This window comes from Apteryx mantelli, chromosome 7 (genome assembly GCF_036417845.1).
Source record: "Apteryx mantelli isolate bAptMan1 chromosome 7, bAptMan1.hap1, whole genome shotgun sequence".
Classification (NCBI taxonomy): Eukaryota; Metazoa; Chordata; class Aves; order Apterygiformes; family Apterygidae; genus Apteryx; species Apteryx mantelli.
Window position 1 is genome coordinate 6,958,834 of NC_089984.1, and position 16,032 is coordinate 6,974,865.

At 56.2% G+C, this 16,032-nt stretch overlaps 1 protein-coding gene across 1 annotated transcript in view; it reads left to right on the forward strand.

Moving 5' to 3' along the window:
• CDH23 (cadherin related 23) overlaps positions 1-16,032 on the forward strand; it is a 224,650-nt gene that overhangs the window by 133,177 nt on the left and 75,441 nt on the right. The window contains exons 13-15 of the mRNA XM_067299722.1: positions 13,759-13,823; positions 14,371-14,608; positions 15,295-15,400. Coding sequence (XP_067155823.1) covers positions 13,759-13,823; positions 14,371-14,608; positions 15,295-15,400 — 409 coding nt within the window. The remainder of the gene's footprint in view (positions 1-13,758; positions 13,824-14,370; positions 14,609-15,294; positions 15,401-16,032) is intronic.

Sequence of the window (16,032 nt, forward strand, 5' to 3'; positions counted from 1 at the left end):
CTGCCTCGATTTACCCCTGCCTCGCCGGTAGGAGCGTGCTGCTTGGTGGGATCTCGCAGCCTCTCTGGCCTGGCTTTCCCCAGCAGAGTGGTGGGGCTTGGGGCAGGCAGGGGAAGAGAGACGTCTGCATGCAGAGAGAGTGGTGCTTTTGCTAGCTGGCTTAGTAGGAGAGAGCAGACAGGCCACCCTGTGGTGGCTGGCAGTGTGCGAGAGGCCTGGAAAGGTGCGGTGAGCGACAGAGACCCTGGGAAAGGATAGCACCACCATGGACGAAAGCAGCCCGATAGAGGCAGTGCAGACAGCACGTACCCCGGCCTCTACCTAGTGTCCTGCAATGTTGCATGCACGTTGTAGGACAGGCAACTGAAATAAAAAACAAGCGGTGGGTGCACACCTCCACCCGCAGTCTGGGTTTTATTGGGAGTCCTGGCACCAAAAGAGAACTCTCTCCAAAACCACTTCTTCAGCCATAGCCACGATTAGTGCCTTGGATGGAGTTAGTATCCATCTCACAAAATAGGTCCCAACAAACTGGTTTTCTCTTGGGGTGAGAGGTAGGAGAGAGGAGAGCATCTCCAGCCCTGTCTCTCCCAACTTGAGGAGCCCGGTTGATGGAGGGGAAGATGAGTTGCTGGACTGAACGGGCACATCCACAGATCTCGGACAATGAGATTCCCTCATTGCAGAGAGAAATGAATCAATAGGCAGATTAAGGAGGGGCAGATAAAACACCATGGTCAAACGTCCACACCACAATCTAACAATATCAGTACCAGCCCTGCAGGAAGCAAGTTCCAGCACAAGCGGTGAAATTCCCAGGGCGAATCCCCCAAGCGAGTGTGTGGAAGAAGGGAGTGAGATGGGGGAAGGCCCAGAAGGAACACCCTCTGCTTTGGGATGGAGACAGTGTGGAGGATCAGGTCCTAGGCTAGGGAGAACCTGAAGTGGCCAGTCCAGCCTGTGTAGTCCTGCTTGAGTCCAGAAGCAGCAGAGGCCCTCAGGATATGCCCACATGCTGCTCTTACTCTCTGGCCTCATCCAAGCTGCCTCATTGCTACTAGCAGTGGAGCAGGGGGTGCTGCTATTTCAGAAGCCCTGATGTAGCACAGCCTGGACAAGAGCAGAAAGAAAAGTCTCAAGGGTGCTGAGTGCAGGGAAGGGAATTGATACAGGTCAGGGATCAGATCTTGCTGCTCAAGTCTTTGCTTCTCTTTCTTTCCCTGGCGTGCAGGACTTAAATGTGGTCCCCTGGATTTGCATCCAATTAGCTATGGTGTGGTGGGGCTGGAAATAACCCATATGGGGCCCTTTGGGACCATCTGTGACTTGAGGGAGGAGAAGAGGCATTGGCACTTGACGGAGTTTTCCAAAACACTTTTTTGGGTGGAAGAAGCTATGAAAACGAGACTGTGCTGCTGAGGTCATCAAGAGCCAGCCCAGCTTCAAGAGAGCTCCCCTCAGCAGGGAGAGGAGCAAGGGGGAGATCCTTCTGCCATCCTGTGCCGTCCTTTTGGCCATGCGCTGGTGCTTTAACAGCAGCCGGGGCCCCTTTGCTTCCCCTCCCGTGCAGGCGAGAGCTGTGCTGGGAGAGCAGGAAAGGTGTGAGCGCGTGTTTGCACCTGTCAGATGGACCCTGTGGCACGCCAGCCGGCTGCTTGGACTGCCACGCGGTGGCCTTGACAGCCTGATGGGACGCGCGTGGTGCTGGCAGCGCTGTGCTGGTGTGAAAAGGGAAGCAGAAGAGCTGATACAATCCCAGCACTGGTCTTTGGGCAGAGAGTAATTAGTCACACGCGATACATTTGCTAGGCCTGGAGGAGTGGGGAAGGGGCCTAAGATGACCCAGCAGGAGGTAAGAATTAAGGGGAGGGTGGTCTCCTTAAGCTTCTCGTATCCTACCGATCTGCGCAGCAAAGTCCTCCTGAAAAGCTCCGATAACCAAAGTCGTTAAATCCCGAACAAACCAAGAGTAGCTTGTTTTTAACACAGCAATGCATTTGATTTGCCTCGAAGGGCCTCAAGAAAAATGGTTCTCCAGGGAAGTGTGCAAAGTAATCCCAGCTCCGCGCTCCCTTCCGCCTGCTTTATTTGCCCCTGTCTGGCTTGACTGCATAGGTTCAGATCAGTCGCTCCGGGCTTCGTGAGTCAGCTGGCAAAAAAGAGCAAGTTGGGGACTCTGCCATGCGTCCGCCACTGAGCCCATGTTTCATCCTCAGATTATAATCTGGGGGGTTTCTGAAGAGGGGGAAAGAGAAGGTCCATCCTTTTTGCAGAGTGCATTAGCTGGTGTATTCTTACCTGCTCACGTTCGCGTTCCTGAGTAGTCCCTTTTGGTTACTCTCCACGTGTTGTCCCATCTCCAGAGGTCCTCGCCGCTGGCCCTAGTGCATTCGTTCACCTGGATTCTCCTGTTCCCCTCTTCACCACCATGCTTCCTCAGCAGCAGCCTTGTTAGTAAGATCCTAATGCAGCAAATGCACTAATTAACCTTTCATTACTCTTTTCATTAAGGCAACCTTTAATTTGGCTGGTAAAGTTTCTCTCTTTTACCACCCAGCCGTCAGTTTTCTTCTGCTTCTTCGATCTCCTTTTGGCCCCTCATCGGGGATGGGAAAATCGATCCTGGCCTGATTTCCTTTCCCCTTCTTTCCAGCCAGCTGTAAATGCCAGTCAACAAAGTAATAGCGTGGTCTCCCCACCCTGGGAAGAAGAGCTGCAGGCGTCAATAAAAGACCTATTTAAAATTCAAAGGGCTTTCTCCGGCAGCTGTCACTCTGCGGCGGACCCCTCTCCCCGAGTTTCGTGGGAGCCAGCCGCGGCCTCCTTCCTTCCCTGGAGGTGCCCTGCTGTTGGCACGGGGATGCGACAGCGCGTGGGCACCTACGTCCTGGCCCCAGCCGTCCCGCGGGTGGTTTTGGTGAGCCTGGGGGGGTTACGTCCCTCTGCGAGAGGAGAACAGCACCCGTTGTCCCATAACATGTTTGATGCTGCTGCCTTTTCTTGCTCTCAATGATTTCCAAAGCGAGGGGGACCCACGTTGCTGAAACGGCCGCTTCAGTCTTGAGGAGAAAGTGAACGTAGCAGATAGAAATAGTCTGGGATGGAAAGCAGTAGCTGGGAAAGTCGGAGCAGATGAGCTGGCTGTAGCTTCGGAGCTGCCGGTAGTTGGGGTATTGCTGGCGTTCACTGTGTTTGCTGCCATCGCTCTGCGTGGTCCACCCTGAGCTGTGTTTCTCTTGTGTGGTGATGGTGACTCTGGGGATTGCCCTGGAAGGAAAGCCTACGTCACTCCGGTTTTTGAAAAGTTGCATAGAGCAAGACACGCAGCCAGCCAGACCTTGGCGAGAAACGCCAGGGTCCTGCTTCTCCCCGGGAAGGAGGTTGGAGCAGGGCAGGAGAGCTCAGCTCTCCCCTTGGAGACCTCCTTGTGCTCCTCCTCCACCCGAGGTTGTGGGAGCCCTGACTGTCTTCTGCAAGGAGGATTTTTCCAGGGTTTGGTTTGCTCTTCTGAGGCAGGGTGGGGGGAAAGGGTATGCATTGCAGATGCCTGGGAAGCAGTCTCACCAAGGAGTTTGGGGAACTGCTTTGCCCCCGGATGTACTGCTTAGACTTATGTGCTGCCTTCCACCATCCTTCTTTGTATTTTTACCTGTATGTCCAGGCGCTCTGACTCGTTGGTGCACCCTGCATCGTTCTCCTTAAATCCCAGAGTGCTCGGGGAGCGACTGACGCTCTGTAAGAATGAAGTTTGGCTTCCCTTTCCCCCGGCTTACAAGCGCTCGATTCTGGAAAATACAGAAATGAGAGAGAGAGTTGGGAGTGAGGTGGAAAAATACCTTGCAAATCAATGGATGGATGAAAAAGCTTTCAGGGATGAGCATGCTTTCAGCGTACGCGTGGAATAAGAATCAGGCGGGAAGATAACCCACTCATTGCTGTGTTCGTGACATCTGGGAAGCTTTTGAATGTTAGGACTGAAGTGGGATGATCGCTCTTGCTCATGGGTTGTCAGAGGACAGCGTTCCCTGATGCTGTGATGGCGTTAGCTCAGCACTTTTCCAATCGACTGACCCTCCAAATTTTCACCCGGGGGGGCAAAGGCCCCTGTGTAGCTAGCTTGTCTGTGCCTTGCTCTTTTGAAAGTTACCTTCTGCGTGTGTGTTAGGAGTAGCTTGCACACCCCCCATGGGAAGCCCCATGGGTTTGGGGACCACAGGATGGTCAAGCACTGGGGAAAAGGATATCAAAGCCTTGATCTTTTCTTTCTGCTTGAAGTGGATTGGAAATGTAGTTACAGCCGAAAGCCGCTGTCGGACAGGGTGAATGTAAGGGATGTGGTAATTGGAGACCGTCAGCTGAACAGCCAGGGAGAGCGGTGGGTTTTAGAGGACGGGCCAAGGCACTGGGAGAGGATGGTTTGGGAAAGCAGGAGGGAGTTCGCAGGCCGCTGGTGGGGATGTAAAACCATGGCTTATGAGCAGCTCGTGGAGGCTGGACAAGAAGGGGGGCTGGCGATTGCAGGCTGGAAGCAGGGCAGGACACGGAGCCGCTTGGGGCAGCGTGCATCCTCGCTGTGAAGGCTTTGGCCTAGGCATGGCAATAACCAGTTTTTTTCCAGCCTGGGCGAGAGCTGGGGCAAGGAGGCGGCAGAAGGTGGGCTCATTTGAGATGTCCTCCAAGCGTGGGCATTTTCCCTCCTTCCCGCCCTGCTCCCCTCGCGCGGCCCCTGCCCTCGTCTGCAGCTCACCGTCCCCACTGGCATCTTAATTGATCTTGTTGCTCTCAATCCCCCGGAGTCCCCCCTGCCCCAGCTGTGCTTAGACAGAACAAAATCTCTCCCAATTTCCCCACTGCTTAAAAGAAAATTGAATCCTTTATCTGTAGGAAGAGAGGAAAACTGCAGACATGTGAAACAGTAAATAGTTAAATAATCAAAGTGGAGCTTTCAGATTGCCTGGCAAGTTAAACATGAGCGGCTTTTCTTCTCCGTGCATGTTTCTCTTTTTTTTGAAATACGCTTGCACTCCACACTCCTTTTAAATATTCTTATCAAATCATCTCTGTAAATAAAGGGAAAGGGAGGAGGGAATTAGCAGGTAGCAGCATCACTGACGGATCTGAAGTCCTCGTCCTTCTGTCAGGGCCCAGTGCTCTTCGGCTGTGTTTATCTCTTTAATCTAAATATCAATCCGTGAGACCGAAATGGGGTGGAATAGGAATCATGACAGCCCGAGCGCTAAGGAGAGAGACCCTTATTGAAGCTTTTGCAGCCACTCTGTGTCCTGATGGAGCTGTCAGGATAAATACGCAGCTTCAAAGTGCAGAGGTAGTAAAAACATGACAAAAAAAAAAAATCACAGCCCAAAAAAATCAACCCAACCCATGAGACGGGTGGGGGGGGGGGGAGGAACAAATGCAGACCTGAGCTTGTCCAAATTATATGCTGCAAAGCCCAAGGCAGTCGGTAGGATTCCCCCACCCTTTCCCGGTGGTGGTGTTAGGAGATGGGTTTTGCTGTCTTTACCTCATCGCTATTTTGCTGCGCTGGTGCTTTGGGAGGTGGCTGCGAGGTGAAGGGAGATGTTTTCCAAGGTGAGGTGCTGCTCTGGTCTGGCCGCTCGCTGCTGTGAGAACCACAGCTTCGCACATCCTCGTTAGCAATCCTTTTGGGCAATAACTGTCTCCGCACCGATATTTCCCCTTCCAGACACAGCACTTCCGAGCCAGGGAGCGGTGCCAGGCAGAAAGCCCCATGCAGACCCCTCCTCTCCTCCCCTGGGTTTTCATCCCATCCATCCATTTCTAAACTCCCTGCTGGGCTCCCCCGTGTCCCCCAGTGCCCACATCTCCCCCAGAGCAGCCAGGGCTCTGTCGTCCTCCAGCCAAGACCTCCCACAAGAGTCTGCTCCCAGCGGGTGCCATCAGCTGGGGTGACCCCGTGACGGCGGCCGTGTCACCCCCGGGACAGATGTCCTCATGTGGTCTCCCATGCAGATGATGAGCCTCTGCTGAGGGGTTAAGGGGAGGCCAATTAGTCCAAATTGGGCATTTAGGAAAAAAGACCTCTCTCCAGCTGTACTGGCTTCACACTTGGGGGAACCACTGGCGGTATCAAGTTGGAAGGTGAATTATCTTCATGCCTGCTGGACACAGGCTGGGCTTTGCCGTTGCCTTTCTCTAGGCCAGGGTCCAACGCGGTCACGTCCGTTTCCAGGCATCCATCCAGGTGACCATCTCTCTCCCCTCCGTCTTTGCCTTTGTCCCCCCTCTCCCACCGAGGCCCCTGATGCCTGTTGGCCTCCTTGCCTGGACAAAATGGGGTTGCAGGTGGTGGAAAGCATGACTGGCTCTTGTGAATATTTCAGCAATCATTGGGGATTTATGTTTCCTGCATCAGACTTTGACCTTAATTTCTTCCGTTTTGCTGGGCTGTAAAATTCATTAGAGACCTAACAGGGAAGCGATGGAGATGTCAGCCAGGCAATTGTGTGGTTATTTAATCTATCAGATGTGCTGCTTGCCATTTAGGTGGACAACAAGAGAATATGAAATCAATACGGTTCGTTAGCGGAGTACTCGCGCCTGGCTCCGTCGCGGAGCTCCAGTAAAACCCGGCGAGGCAGAAGGCTAAATCGTCGCGGTGTCACCTTGCAGGGGGAGAAACCGGGGGTGGCAGGAGGCGAGCGCGAGTGCATTTGAAACCGGTGCTGCAGACGTCTGCTTCCCTTGCTCAAGGGCTGCCTTCGGTGCAACGCGAGCGGCGGCGAGCGTTTTAAAGCACAGTCTGCAGCGTTTATAGCAGCCTGGCTGCAGTAAATTACCGCTAAATCGCGGTGGCTGCTGCCCAGGCAAGTGTTAACCTCGCCTACAGCGAGCTGATGTTGAAGGCACTGCTGTTATAAAACACCATCGAGGAGGCTGTTGTTTTATCCCGGGGCCGGGAAAAGAGGTGGAAAAAGCTCGGTAATTCCCAGGGGGGTTGATTGGCTCTTTTTCCCCCTGCCAGTCTCAGCGGCGCGCTCTCGGGCTGTTAGCCGTGGTTTAACTCCCGGCTCTGCCGCGACCCCGTGGTCTCGGGCTGCTCGAGAAGCGCTCCGGGGGCTGCGGCGTGCCCGAGCCCTCGCGCCCCTCCGGCCCCCCTCCGCTCCCGGCTTCCCGCCTCTCGCCCTCCCTCCGCCGGCGCCAACCGCCTCCGTGCGCCTCCGGCTCGGCAGTGCCCACAGGCAGCCCGGCCCTGCTGGCTCCTGATTGCAGTGACCCGCTACGCCGCCGCCGCCGCGCGCTCTGCAAAGCCGGAGCCGGGGAAAGAGCCGCGCTTCGCCCGGGAAAGGCGTGATGAAGTTAAGGTGGAATTTCTACGGGGTCTTGATCTGGTTCTGAGTCCCCGCGATTACTTCCCACAAAGAGCGAGCGGGTTTGGGTGGCTTAAAAAAAAAAACGGATACGGGGATAGGGAACCATCAGACGTGGGTCGCTTGTGTTCCTGCCGCTTTCTGAGCAGCCTGTGGATGCTCCACAGAGGGAGCTGCGGACTGGGTGACCACGTCTGCCTCCTTTCCCTGGAAAACCAGGCTAGAAAGCTGGAAAGAAGGGAAACTTCTCTCCGTTTGCTTTCTCCTGCGGGCCGTGCCCCAGAAGCAGAGGGGCACGCTGTGGGGAGCCGGTGCCGGTCCGCGGTGCCAGCGTCCCGCCGCCCCCCGGCAGCGCTACCAGAGGAGCTGGCAGGCAGGTGGCACGCGGGGTGCGAATCACAACCGGCCGCTCCAGCACCTCGACAGGCTTTTGACGTTCGGTAATTGCTTTCCTGCTATGACTCTTTTAAGCAGAGAGCGTGTGGCCAAAGCAATTTGTCCCCCATCAGCTTTTATTTCCCGGTTTCTGAATACCAGGGGTCGGGGAGGGAAGCGACAGGAGAACAACGATAGCAAGCCACGCCGGGACCCCCTCGGCTGCAGCACTGCTCTCGGGCTTTCCTCTGGCCCGGGCAGCTCCCTGCTGTGCCAGAAAACCACGTGCACGGTCGCGTCCGTTAAACGGGGCCCGGCGCCCTGCTAAAAGGCTCGTCGGAGCTAGGTGCTTCCAGTGTCGAGCGTTCCCGAGAGCAGCCGGGGGTGTGCTCGCGGCCCCAGCCCTGTCGTTAGGATGCTCACGGTGGGTTATTTATTACTGATCAGCAGCAGCGGAGCTGCGGCGGCCGGGAACGCCGATGGGCAGAGCCACACGGCAGTGGGAGCCTCGGCCCGCGCCGCATCAGGCTCCTCGGTGCCGATGGGGGTTCGACAGGAATAGCAAAAAGAGTGTCTTCCTGGGGGATAGAGAGGGTCGCTTGGGGCGTTTTCCCTTCAGACCCTATTTGGGGGGGGTTCTTTTTTTACTGCAAGACCATCCTTAGGCAGGCAGGACGCGGGAGCCCCACCGTGGCCTGTCTCAGCCTGTTCTCCCCATCCAGAGACGAGCTGCCCTTCCACTGCGCTTCTGCTGTCTGGTCACCTCTGGACACCTGTGTGTAGCTGTTGAACGCCAAGATCCAGCTGCTCCTCGCTGAGCCTGAGCCCATTACCGGAGGAGAGACGTACCTTGGCGCGGGCTTTTCCTTCTCCAGGCGAGGTCCCCAGGCAGTGATTTCCTCTCCCCCTGTCCAGCAGATCTGGAGGGCGCACTGCATTTCTTGGACCTCCATCAGTCTCCTGCAGCTCCACCACGCAGCTGGGGCCTCCCTGCCGCACGTCTCTGCTTAACGGCTCGCGGGGCAGATCCAGCCGCTATGGGAGCCACCGGCCCCGCGGAGGGGTGGGGGGAGAGATCCCATCGCGCCCTCAGAAACGGCCAGCGCGGCAAAGCGTTGCCTCCCAGCCACCGCTGAAATTTAAGTGCAAAAAGGGATGAAGGCCATAACAGAGAAGCTGGAGGCCCTTGGCCACGGGGAGGAGGCTGGGAGGGATGAGCGATGTGTGCCAGTGCTGCGGGTGTTCGGCAGAGCTGCCGGGACTGGGCTGGTCTCGGAAAGGGATGTCGCTGCCTTCTCCGCGGTTTGCGTAAAAGGCTCGTGTCTCTTTAAACACTTCCCTGCTCATCCTCCGGAGCCTCCCTGAAGCTGCTGTGAGTAGAGTTAATCTCGTGTAGTTTAAGGAGTCGTTCAGTGGGGCTCGGCGGATGATGAATGTCGAAACCATTACCGGCGAAGCGCCGGGGCTCCGTGGAGCTGTTTAAAAATGAATTCTCCCATGTAGATTTCTGCTCCATCAATCCTTATGACATGTCAAACATTGCTATTGTTTCCTGAACAAATTGTGCGACATGCCCTTTTCTGCAGATTTGCGCACGCGAGCAGAACTGCTCGCCGGCTCCCGCTCGCGGCTCGGAGCAGGGCGAGAGCAGCCGGCCGCGCTCGCGCCCGCGCCGGGTTGCAAGCCTCGCGCTGCCGTGGAGGGGCAGCCGGCCGCTGGGGAAGCACGGGCGCGAAGGGCGTTCATAGCCCCAAAGATAAAAAATAAAGGCAGCCTTGCAAAATGCTTGCGCTTGCGGGAGGGACGGGGGGGGCTGCGCCGCCTGCGTGCGTGCAGGGACGGGAGCTGCAGGTGCCTGGGCAGGTTTGGTGGGAACGCGTGAGCGGTGCTCGCGCATCGGCATAAAATTGCGTGCAGGGCGCAGGGTGTGCGGGTGCCACCGGGGCAGTCGGGCTCGCCGCCTTCGTGCCAGTCCTCCCGCGTGATTCATGGGACGCGCGGCGCAGTGGCGTGGCGGCGTGCGAGCGCGCTTGCTCGCTGCGCTGTAGCTCAGTAAATTAATCCTTGGGGTTATCCAGGCTTTCTCTTCCTGGGCCTCTTCCAGAGTTTAGCTATGCGAATGTGTTTTGTAGAAACGGGCTGCGCTGGTGACAGCTCATAAAAGTACAGATGGGGACCCGTGTTTTCGTGCTGACCTTTGCAGGCTCCAGTGGGCAAATCCCATTTTAATATTCCGGACAGGAGATGCACAGCCGTAAAACCGTGTGATTGCTTCTTGCCATGGAGCCCCTGGTATCTTCCGCCCAGCTGCTTCCCTTCCCCTGCCACGGGTGTCCGCCCGGCGGCGACGCGCCGAACGGGGCCGCTCGGAGAGGGGCAGAGCCGCTGCAAGCAGCTGACACCCAGGACTGGGGAAGGCTGTGCAAACTGACTGCCTCCGGATATCCTGCCCGCGGCTTGTGCCTTGCCCTTGTCAGTCCTCAGGATGGCTTTGCAAAGCGCTCGGAGGGGCTCTGGTGGCGCTGGGTATCTTTTTTTACCCTTAGAATTAAATGAGTATGGGACCGGAATCAAATATGCTGAGCGTGTGTGGTTTTGCTTTTCTCGTGCTCCCTGCCGCAGAAGCGACCTGCATCGCTGCCGTGTGCTGCGTCCACGATGTTCGTGGCGGTGCGGTCCCTTGGTTAGCAGGAAAGCCCACCTGCCGGGTGTAAATCGGTTCCAGGGAGCCCGCCGGCGAGCTGGTGTGAGGGGCAGCGTTAGGCTGCCTGGTGTCGTGGCTCCTGGAGAGCGGTCCAGCCGTCCTGCTGGGCCCCGAAGCCTCGGCTGGTCCCGCGTCACCGCTGAGAGCTGCAGGCGATCTGCCGGCCCTCCGGCTTTGGCTGCTGAAGGGTGTGGAGATGCTGGGGAAGGAAGCAGATGTTTCTTCAGAAGGGAGGCAGCCAGCCATGCACGTTGCCGATGGTGCTTTCTCGGCAGCGCGGGTGCCGGCTGGTCGGTTGCGCTGGGCTGCGGTGGGATCGGGCCGTGTCCGGGCTGTGCTTCCGAGCTCCTCTGCCTTCCGTGCAGTGCGGCTCCGCGCTAACCTTCCTTTAACCTTCCTTCTCCCCTGCATTTTTTTTCTCGGCAGAAGGAAATTGCACTTCCCCAGCGTTGTCCGTCACTGCAATAAGCACTTACAAGCGCAGTCGTACGGGCCCAATGAAGGGAATTAGTTCTGCCCGCGCTCCGTGGCACTGCCAGGTCTCTTGTAAATCACTGTCTCGTCGCCAGCCGGTCCGGGTGTACGGAAAATGCCGTTCTGGTCTCTGTGCTGTTGCACCAAATGTTTAAGACTCGGAGGGCCCTAGGGGTTAACAGTGGCAGTGGGCACGGGTGACGTCCCAAATACGTCCCATTCATCCATCAGTGCCGGCGGGCTCTTCCATGGCAGGCCACGGTCAGTGCTGCTCGTTTGGAAAGGCTGCGTACGGCAGCGAGGACGCCTGGGAAAACTCCTAGTTAGGAAGCTGAGGCCCCGCTCGTGCCAGCCGATGCTGCGACTTGACTGGCAGGTTGGATGGCAGAAGCTTTGCGCCTGGCTCCGCTGCTTTCTCACCTAAGCAGCTGCCAGCTGATGTGTGCTTCTGATAGGAGTCGCCCGCAAGGCAAGGCATTAATTAATATAATATGTCTAAAGATCATGACAGGAGCAGGGGAACATGCCAGGCATTGCCGGCGGTGGAGAAAATAGCCGGAAGAGGCAGCGCACATGCAGCGAACGGCTCAGGCGAGACGAAAAGCCTGGGTACGGCAGACGGAGAGATGCCCCTTGGCTCAGGGAAGGCCTGCTGAAAACGGTGCGGAGTTGCGTGTTGCAAGTTGGAACTGGCTGGGCTTCCCAACCCCACGTGGGCTGGCACCCAGCTCGTGGGCTGCGAGGTGGACCTGCAGGACCAGCCCTGGCTCTGAGAGGCTCTGGACCCCATGCCATGGTCGGCAAAAGCCCCGTGGTGCTTCTCCCCCATTGCTCCACCAGCCCTTCTTCTGGGAGCCCACTTGGGCTGCTGCCTGACCGCACTGACCTCGACCTGCCGCCTTGCAACGCACCGTAAAGCCGTGCCTGCTCAGCAAGTTAAGGACACCTATCCGTCCTGCACAGGCCCGTGCTCCCATCTTCAGCTGAAGAGCTCTGCAAGCAGCGCCTTGCCATGATCACTCTTTATTTCCCAGGCGTAGCGCTCAGCCGGTCGGGCTGCAGTTATTCAGAGAGGTTGTAAGATTTTTTTTTTCCGTGGGCCAAGTGTTTTGTGTAGGGGGAGATTTGGAAGGGGAAAGCACGTTTTGCGCTCTGTTAGCTCTTAAATAACAGATATTTCATTTGCGTTCCAACTTTGCAGCAGAACGAGCAAGGAATTGGGCAGCGGCCAAGCAGGGGAAATGCTAGTCCAATATAAAAGTTTGGAAACACCGTGAGCAGCTAGTCCCCAGAGACAGAGAGGGTGAAAACAACAGCGAGCAGGCAGCTCACCTGCGCTCCTGGCTGCTGGAAAACAGGGACGTGGTGGAAACGAACAGCTGCGGGTGCACGCTGGGGAGTTCAGCTTTGCCTGGGGAAAGGCCTCTTTACGATCTCGATTTCCAGCCCTTTGCTTTCTGCAGTGACTCCAGCTTCAGGTTGCACAGGGAAAGGAGCAGGGCTGCTTCTCCGGAGCAGCGCGTGTTGCTGGTTTCCTCGGAGGTGCTCGCAGAGACCGGCAGGGTCTCTTTTGGCAGCTTTATTCGTTTTTATGGGATGCAATCACAGCGCACCGAAAAAGTAAATCAGGTAGTTGAGAGGAAAATCAGCAAAATGTATGGCAGGCCAGAAAGGTCGGCTCTGGCAGGGCACCGCGCGGCTGGTATAAAGCATGAAGAATTCGCCACCCAGGCTGGGGAGGCGTTTGAGGAGGAAATTAATTCTCCCCGGCTAGTTTTCGCCCCTGCTCCCCTCTCCGTCCGCCCCCCTTGCAGCCCGCGGTGCGGCAGGTGAGCTGGGCGCGGGGCAGAGCGGGTTTGGCCCGCGGTGACGTGCTCAAGCTCCTGTTCTGCTCTCAAGGGTAATCAAGGCCGAAGATAAATCAGGCAGGTTTCGGGAGCGGGGTTGTGGTCTGTGCCAGGCCTAAAATACAGCCTTTTGATGGTATCTGGACATAAAATGTGTCTTTGACCCTGCCTTTCCAGGGTCCTGTTAGTGTCTAAGTAATCTGGACAGGACTCAATTTAGAAAATATACTGGGGGAAAAAAGGATATTTGGGGGCTTTTATTCCACTTTCCTCATCTAAAAAATAAAATTTTCTGGTCCTTTTCCCTGCCGCCGCTCATGCATATTTTATATATTCATTAGAGGAAAGACTTTAAAACACACATAAATCTTGGCTTGCTCATCCAGCGCTGACACGAGATGCCTTTCGTGCACCGTGTGCAGAAGAGGACCGTTGCCCAGCCATGACCAGCCTGCCGCATCCACAGCGGCCTGGAGCCGCGTCCGTGCATCGGCTCCCGCCGCAGGAGGCACCTCCGCCGAGAGCCAGCCCAGTGCCCAGGCTCCCGAGGGATGTTGTGCGTGTTGCTTTATTGCCCGGGTGCTTCCCAGATGAGCTCGGCGTGTCGGTGAACATCAGCAGGCGTGTGGGGTCCTACCACCAAAGTAGGGGGAAGTGAGATGCTGCTCTGGGTAGCTCCGGTGACAAATAGCAGCTAGCGACGTCTGCACCAGTGCTAAGCCTGCTAATGAGCTTGCAGAGAGGCTGAGAGGGAGGGCAGGAGAGGCGAGGGGTTTGCACCCTCGGACCGGGCTTTGCAGGCAGGTTGCGCTGGCGGCAGCCCGGCCGGGTCTCGTGCAGCATGATGCAAAGATGCTGTCGGCTAAAGGCACGAACCCCATCTAGGCAAGAAGGTAAATTAAGATTTGTGTCAACTGCGAAGGATTCAGTAGTGTGTATACTGCAAGGTTTCCGTAAGTATTTTTGTTTATTGATTTGTTTGGTGGTTTTGGTTTTTGTTTTTTAGGCAACTGACAACGATGTGGGCACGTATGGAAAAGTCAGTTATTTCTTCAGCGATGATCCTGACCGGTAAGTGTGGCAGAACCACCAAGATAACTTTGATTCTTCAAAATCCCCTTCTAAGCTTACCAAGGAGTCACTCACATGGAAAATTAGGGGTATTTGTTATGTCCTACCTTTGAGATACCTCATGGGAAAGCTAACCCCTTATTAAAATCTTTGATTCTGTTTTTCCTTTGGTGCCTTTTTTTTTTTTTAATCCCTCGTTATATTCTTTTTTTTTTCCTGTGGCTTGGGTGCTGCCAGCTTCAGCCAGCTGGGCAGAGGGAGGTGGCTGTGTCTATCTCACCCCCCAAGTTGCATGGGGACAGGCTTCAATATGCCAGGCTGGCGGTGATGCTCTCTGCCCAAGGGATGAATGAGAGCTGGTGACTTCAGCGTGTGGCCAAAGACAAAATCAGGCCAAAAGCAAGTGTTGATTTCAAAAGTGATGTTAACAAGTCTCCATCATAGCTCCATCACAGCCATCAGAGCTGAGATTTCTACAGAAGTCGGATCTTGTGATCTGACCAGCTTGTGATCTTTGGTGGGGGTTTCCTTCTCTTCAATCCCTCAGCTTCTCGCTGGACAAAGACACCGGCGTGATCGTACTGATTGCGCGGCTGGACTTCGAGGCCACGCAGCGCTACACCCTGACTGTCATCGCCCGGGACGGCGGCGGGGAGGAGACGGCGGGGCGCGTGCGGATCAATGTCCTTGACGTCAACGACAACGTGCCCACCTTCCAGAAGGAGGCCTACCTGGGGGCGCTGCGGGAGAACGAGCCCTCCGTCGCCCAGGTGCTCCGGCTCCGGGTGAGGGACCAGAGCAGCTCCCCGGCTCCCTCCATCAGGGCCCTTTGGGAGATGGGTGTCTCCTCCTCCTCCTCCATCTCCAGCCATGCCTATGAGGTGTCTCTAGGTCTGATGCTTCTTCCAGGGCACGGGCACTGCCTCGTTATCGCTGTGCTCTGCTTAATGAAGCGGGCAGGTCCCAAGGGGTGGTGCTTTGGGTGTCACTGACAGAGTCCTTTCTCAGTGTGGGGTGGGAGGAGAGGCTGGTTTGCAAGCCCTTGGGGTCCTGCTGCCTGTGGCTCCACCAGGGCAGTTCGGAGTGGGAAAGGAAACCTTACCTGAGGCAACTGCAAGGGAAGGAAGGGGAAAAATTTGTCGTAAACCCTCAGGTAATGCCCAGGGCCCCATCGCTGCCTTTCTGCTGCAGGCTGCTCACCGGAGGCCCCAGCTGGGCTTGTTACAGCTGTTTTGGGGACACACTGGGTTTGTTACAGCTGATTTTGGGGTGCACCTGACCAAAGCCTTGCAGAGTGGAGAGAAGGGTTAGAAACGTCCACTGATGACTGAATGCATGTTCCTCCTGTGCTCTTCCTCTTTCCTTGGACCAGCGTGCACCTTCCCTTCCCTTGGCTCTCTCCCATGGCATTTCCCAGGCACAGCTTCTGTGTTTATGTGCAGCTCTTTTCTTCCTTCCGCTTTCACTCTAGGCATCTGATGAAGACTCCCCTCCAAATAACCAGATCACTTACAGCATCGTGCAGGCGTCTGCTTTCCGGGACTATTTCGACATCACCGTGTCAGAGGGGTACGGAGGTAAGGAATGCCGGCTGCCGGGGGCCTGGTGCCCGTGCCTTGAAAGCAGCACAGCCCTGGGAGAGTAGCAGTCACTCAGGCTCCGCTCACGCAATTGCAAGCAATCACGGCGGCAGGTTTTAAGAAACGGCTATTGCAGCTCCTCCACTTGGAGTGACCTTACTGGGGATGTGGTCCTTCAGGTCCTTTGCAACACCGCGTAAAATGGCTCAACCTGAGCCGCTGCGGGGCTGTGAGATGTGGCAACTTGCACTTTCAGCTAGGAGATGGTAATTTCTGCAGACACATTACCTCAGTCCCTTACCTTGCGTGACAACAGCTGTAGCTAAAAGGAAGGGTGTGTGCTTGGGAAGAGAAGGGGACTTTGCAGGCAGTCAGCATACAGGAGGAGGAGGCTGGACTGTACTTTTCTGTGCTGCTATCCTGTTGCTTGCTATCCAGGGCAGAAGATGAGGTTTCCAGAATGGTTACGGATTTAGGGAGCTTTTAGCCACCCGCTCAGGTTTATTTCCAAGAGCCTCGTTTCCCCGTAGAGCCGAGCAGCTCACCCTCTGCAGGTCTGCCCCCCTATGTGCATGAGGGCCGGTATCCGAGTCCCGCGGCTCTTCCCGATTCCCCTGGCTTTGAGAACT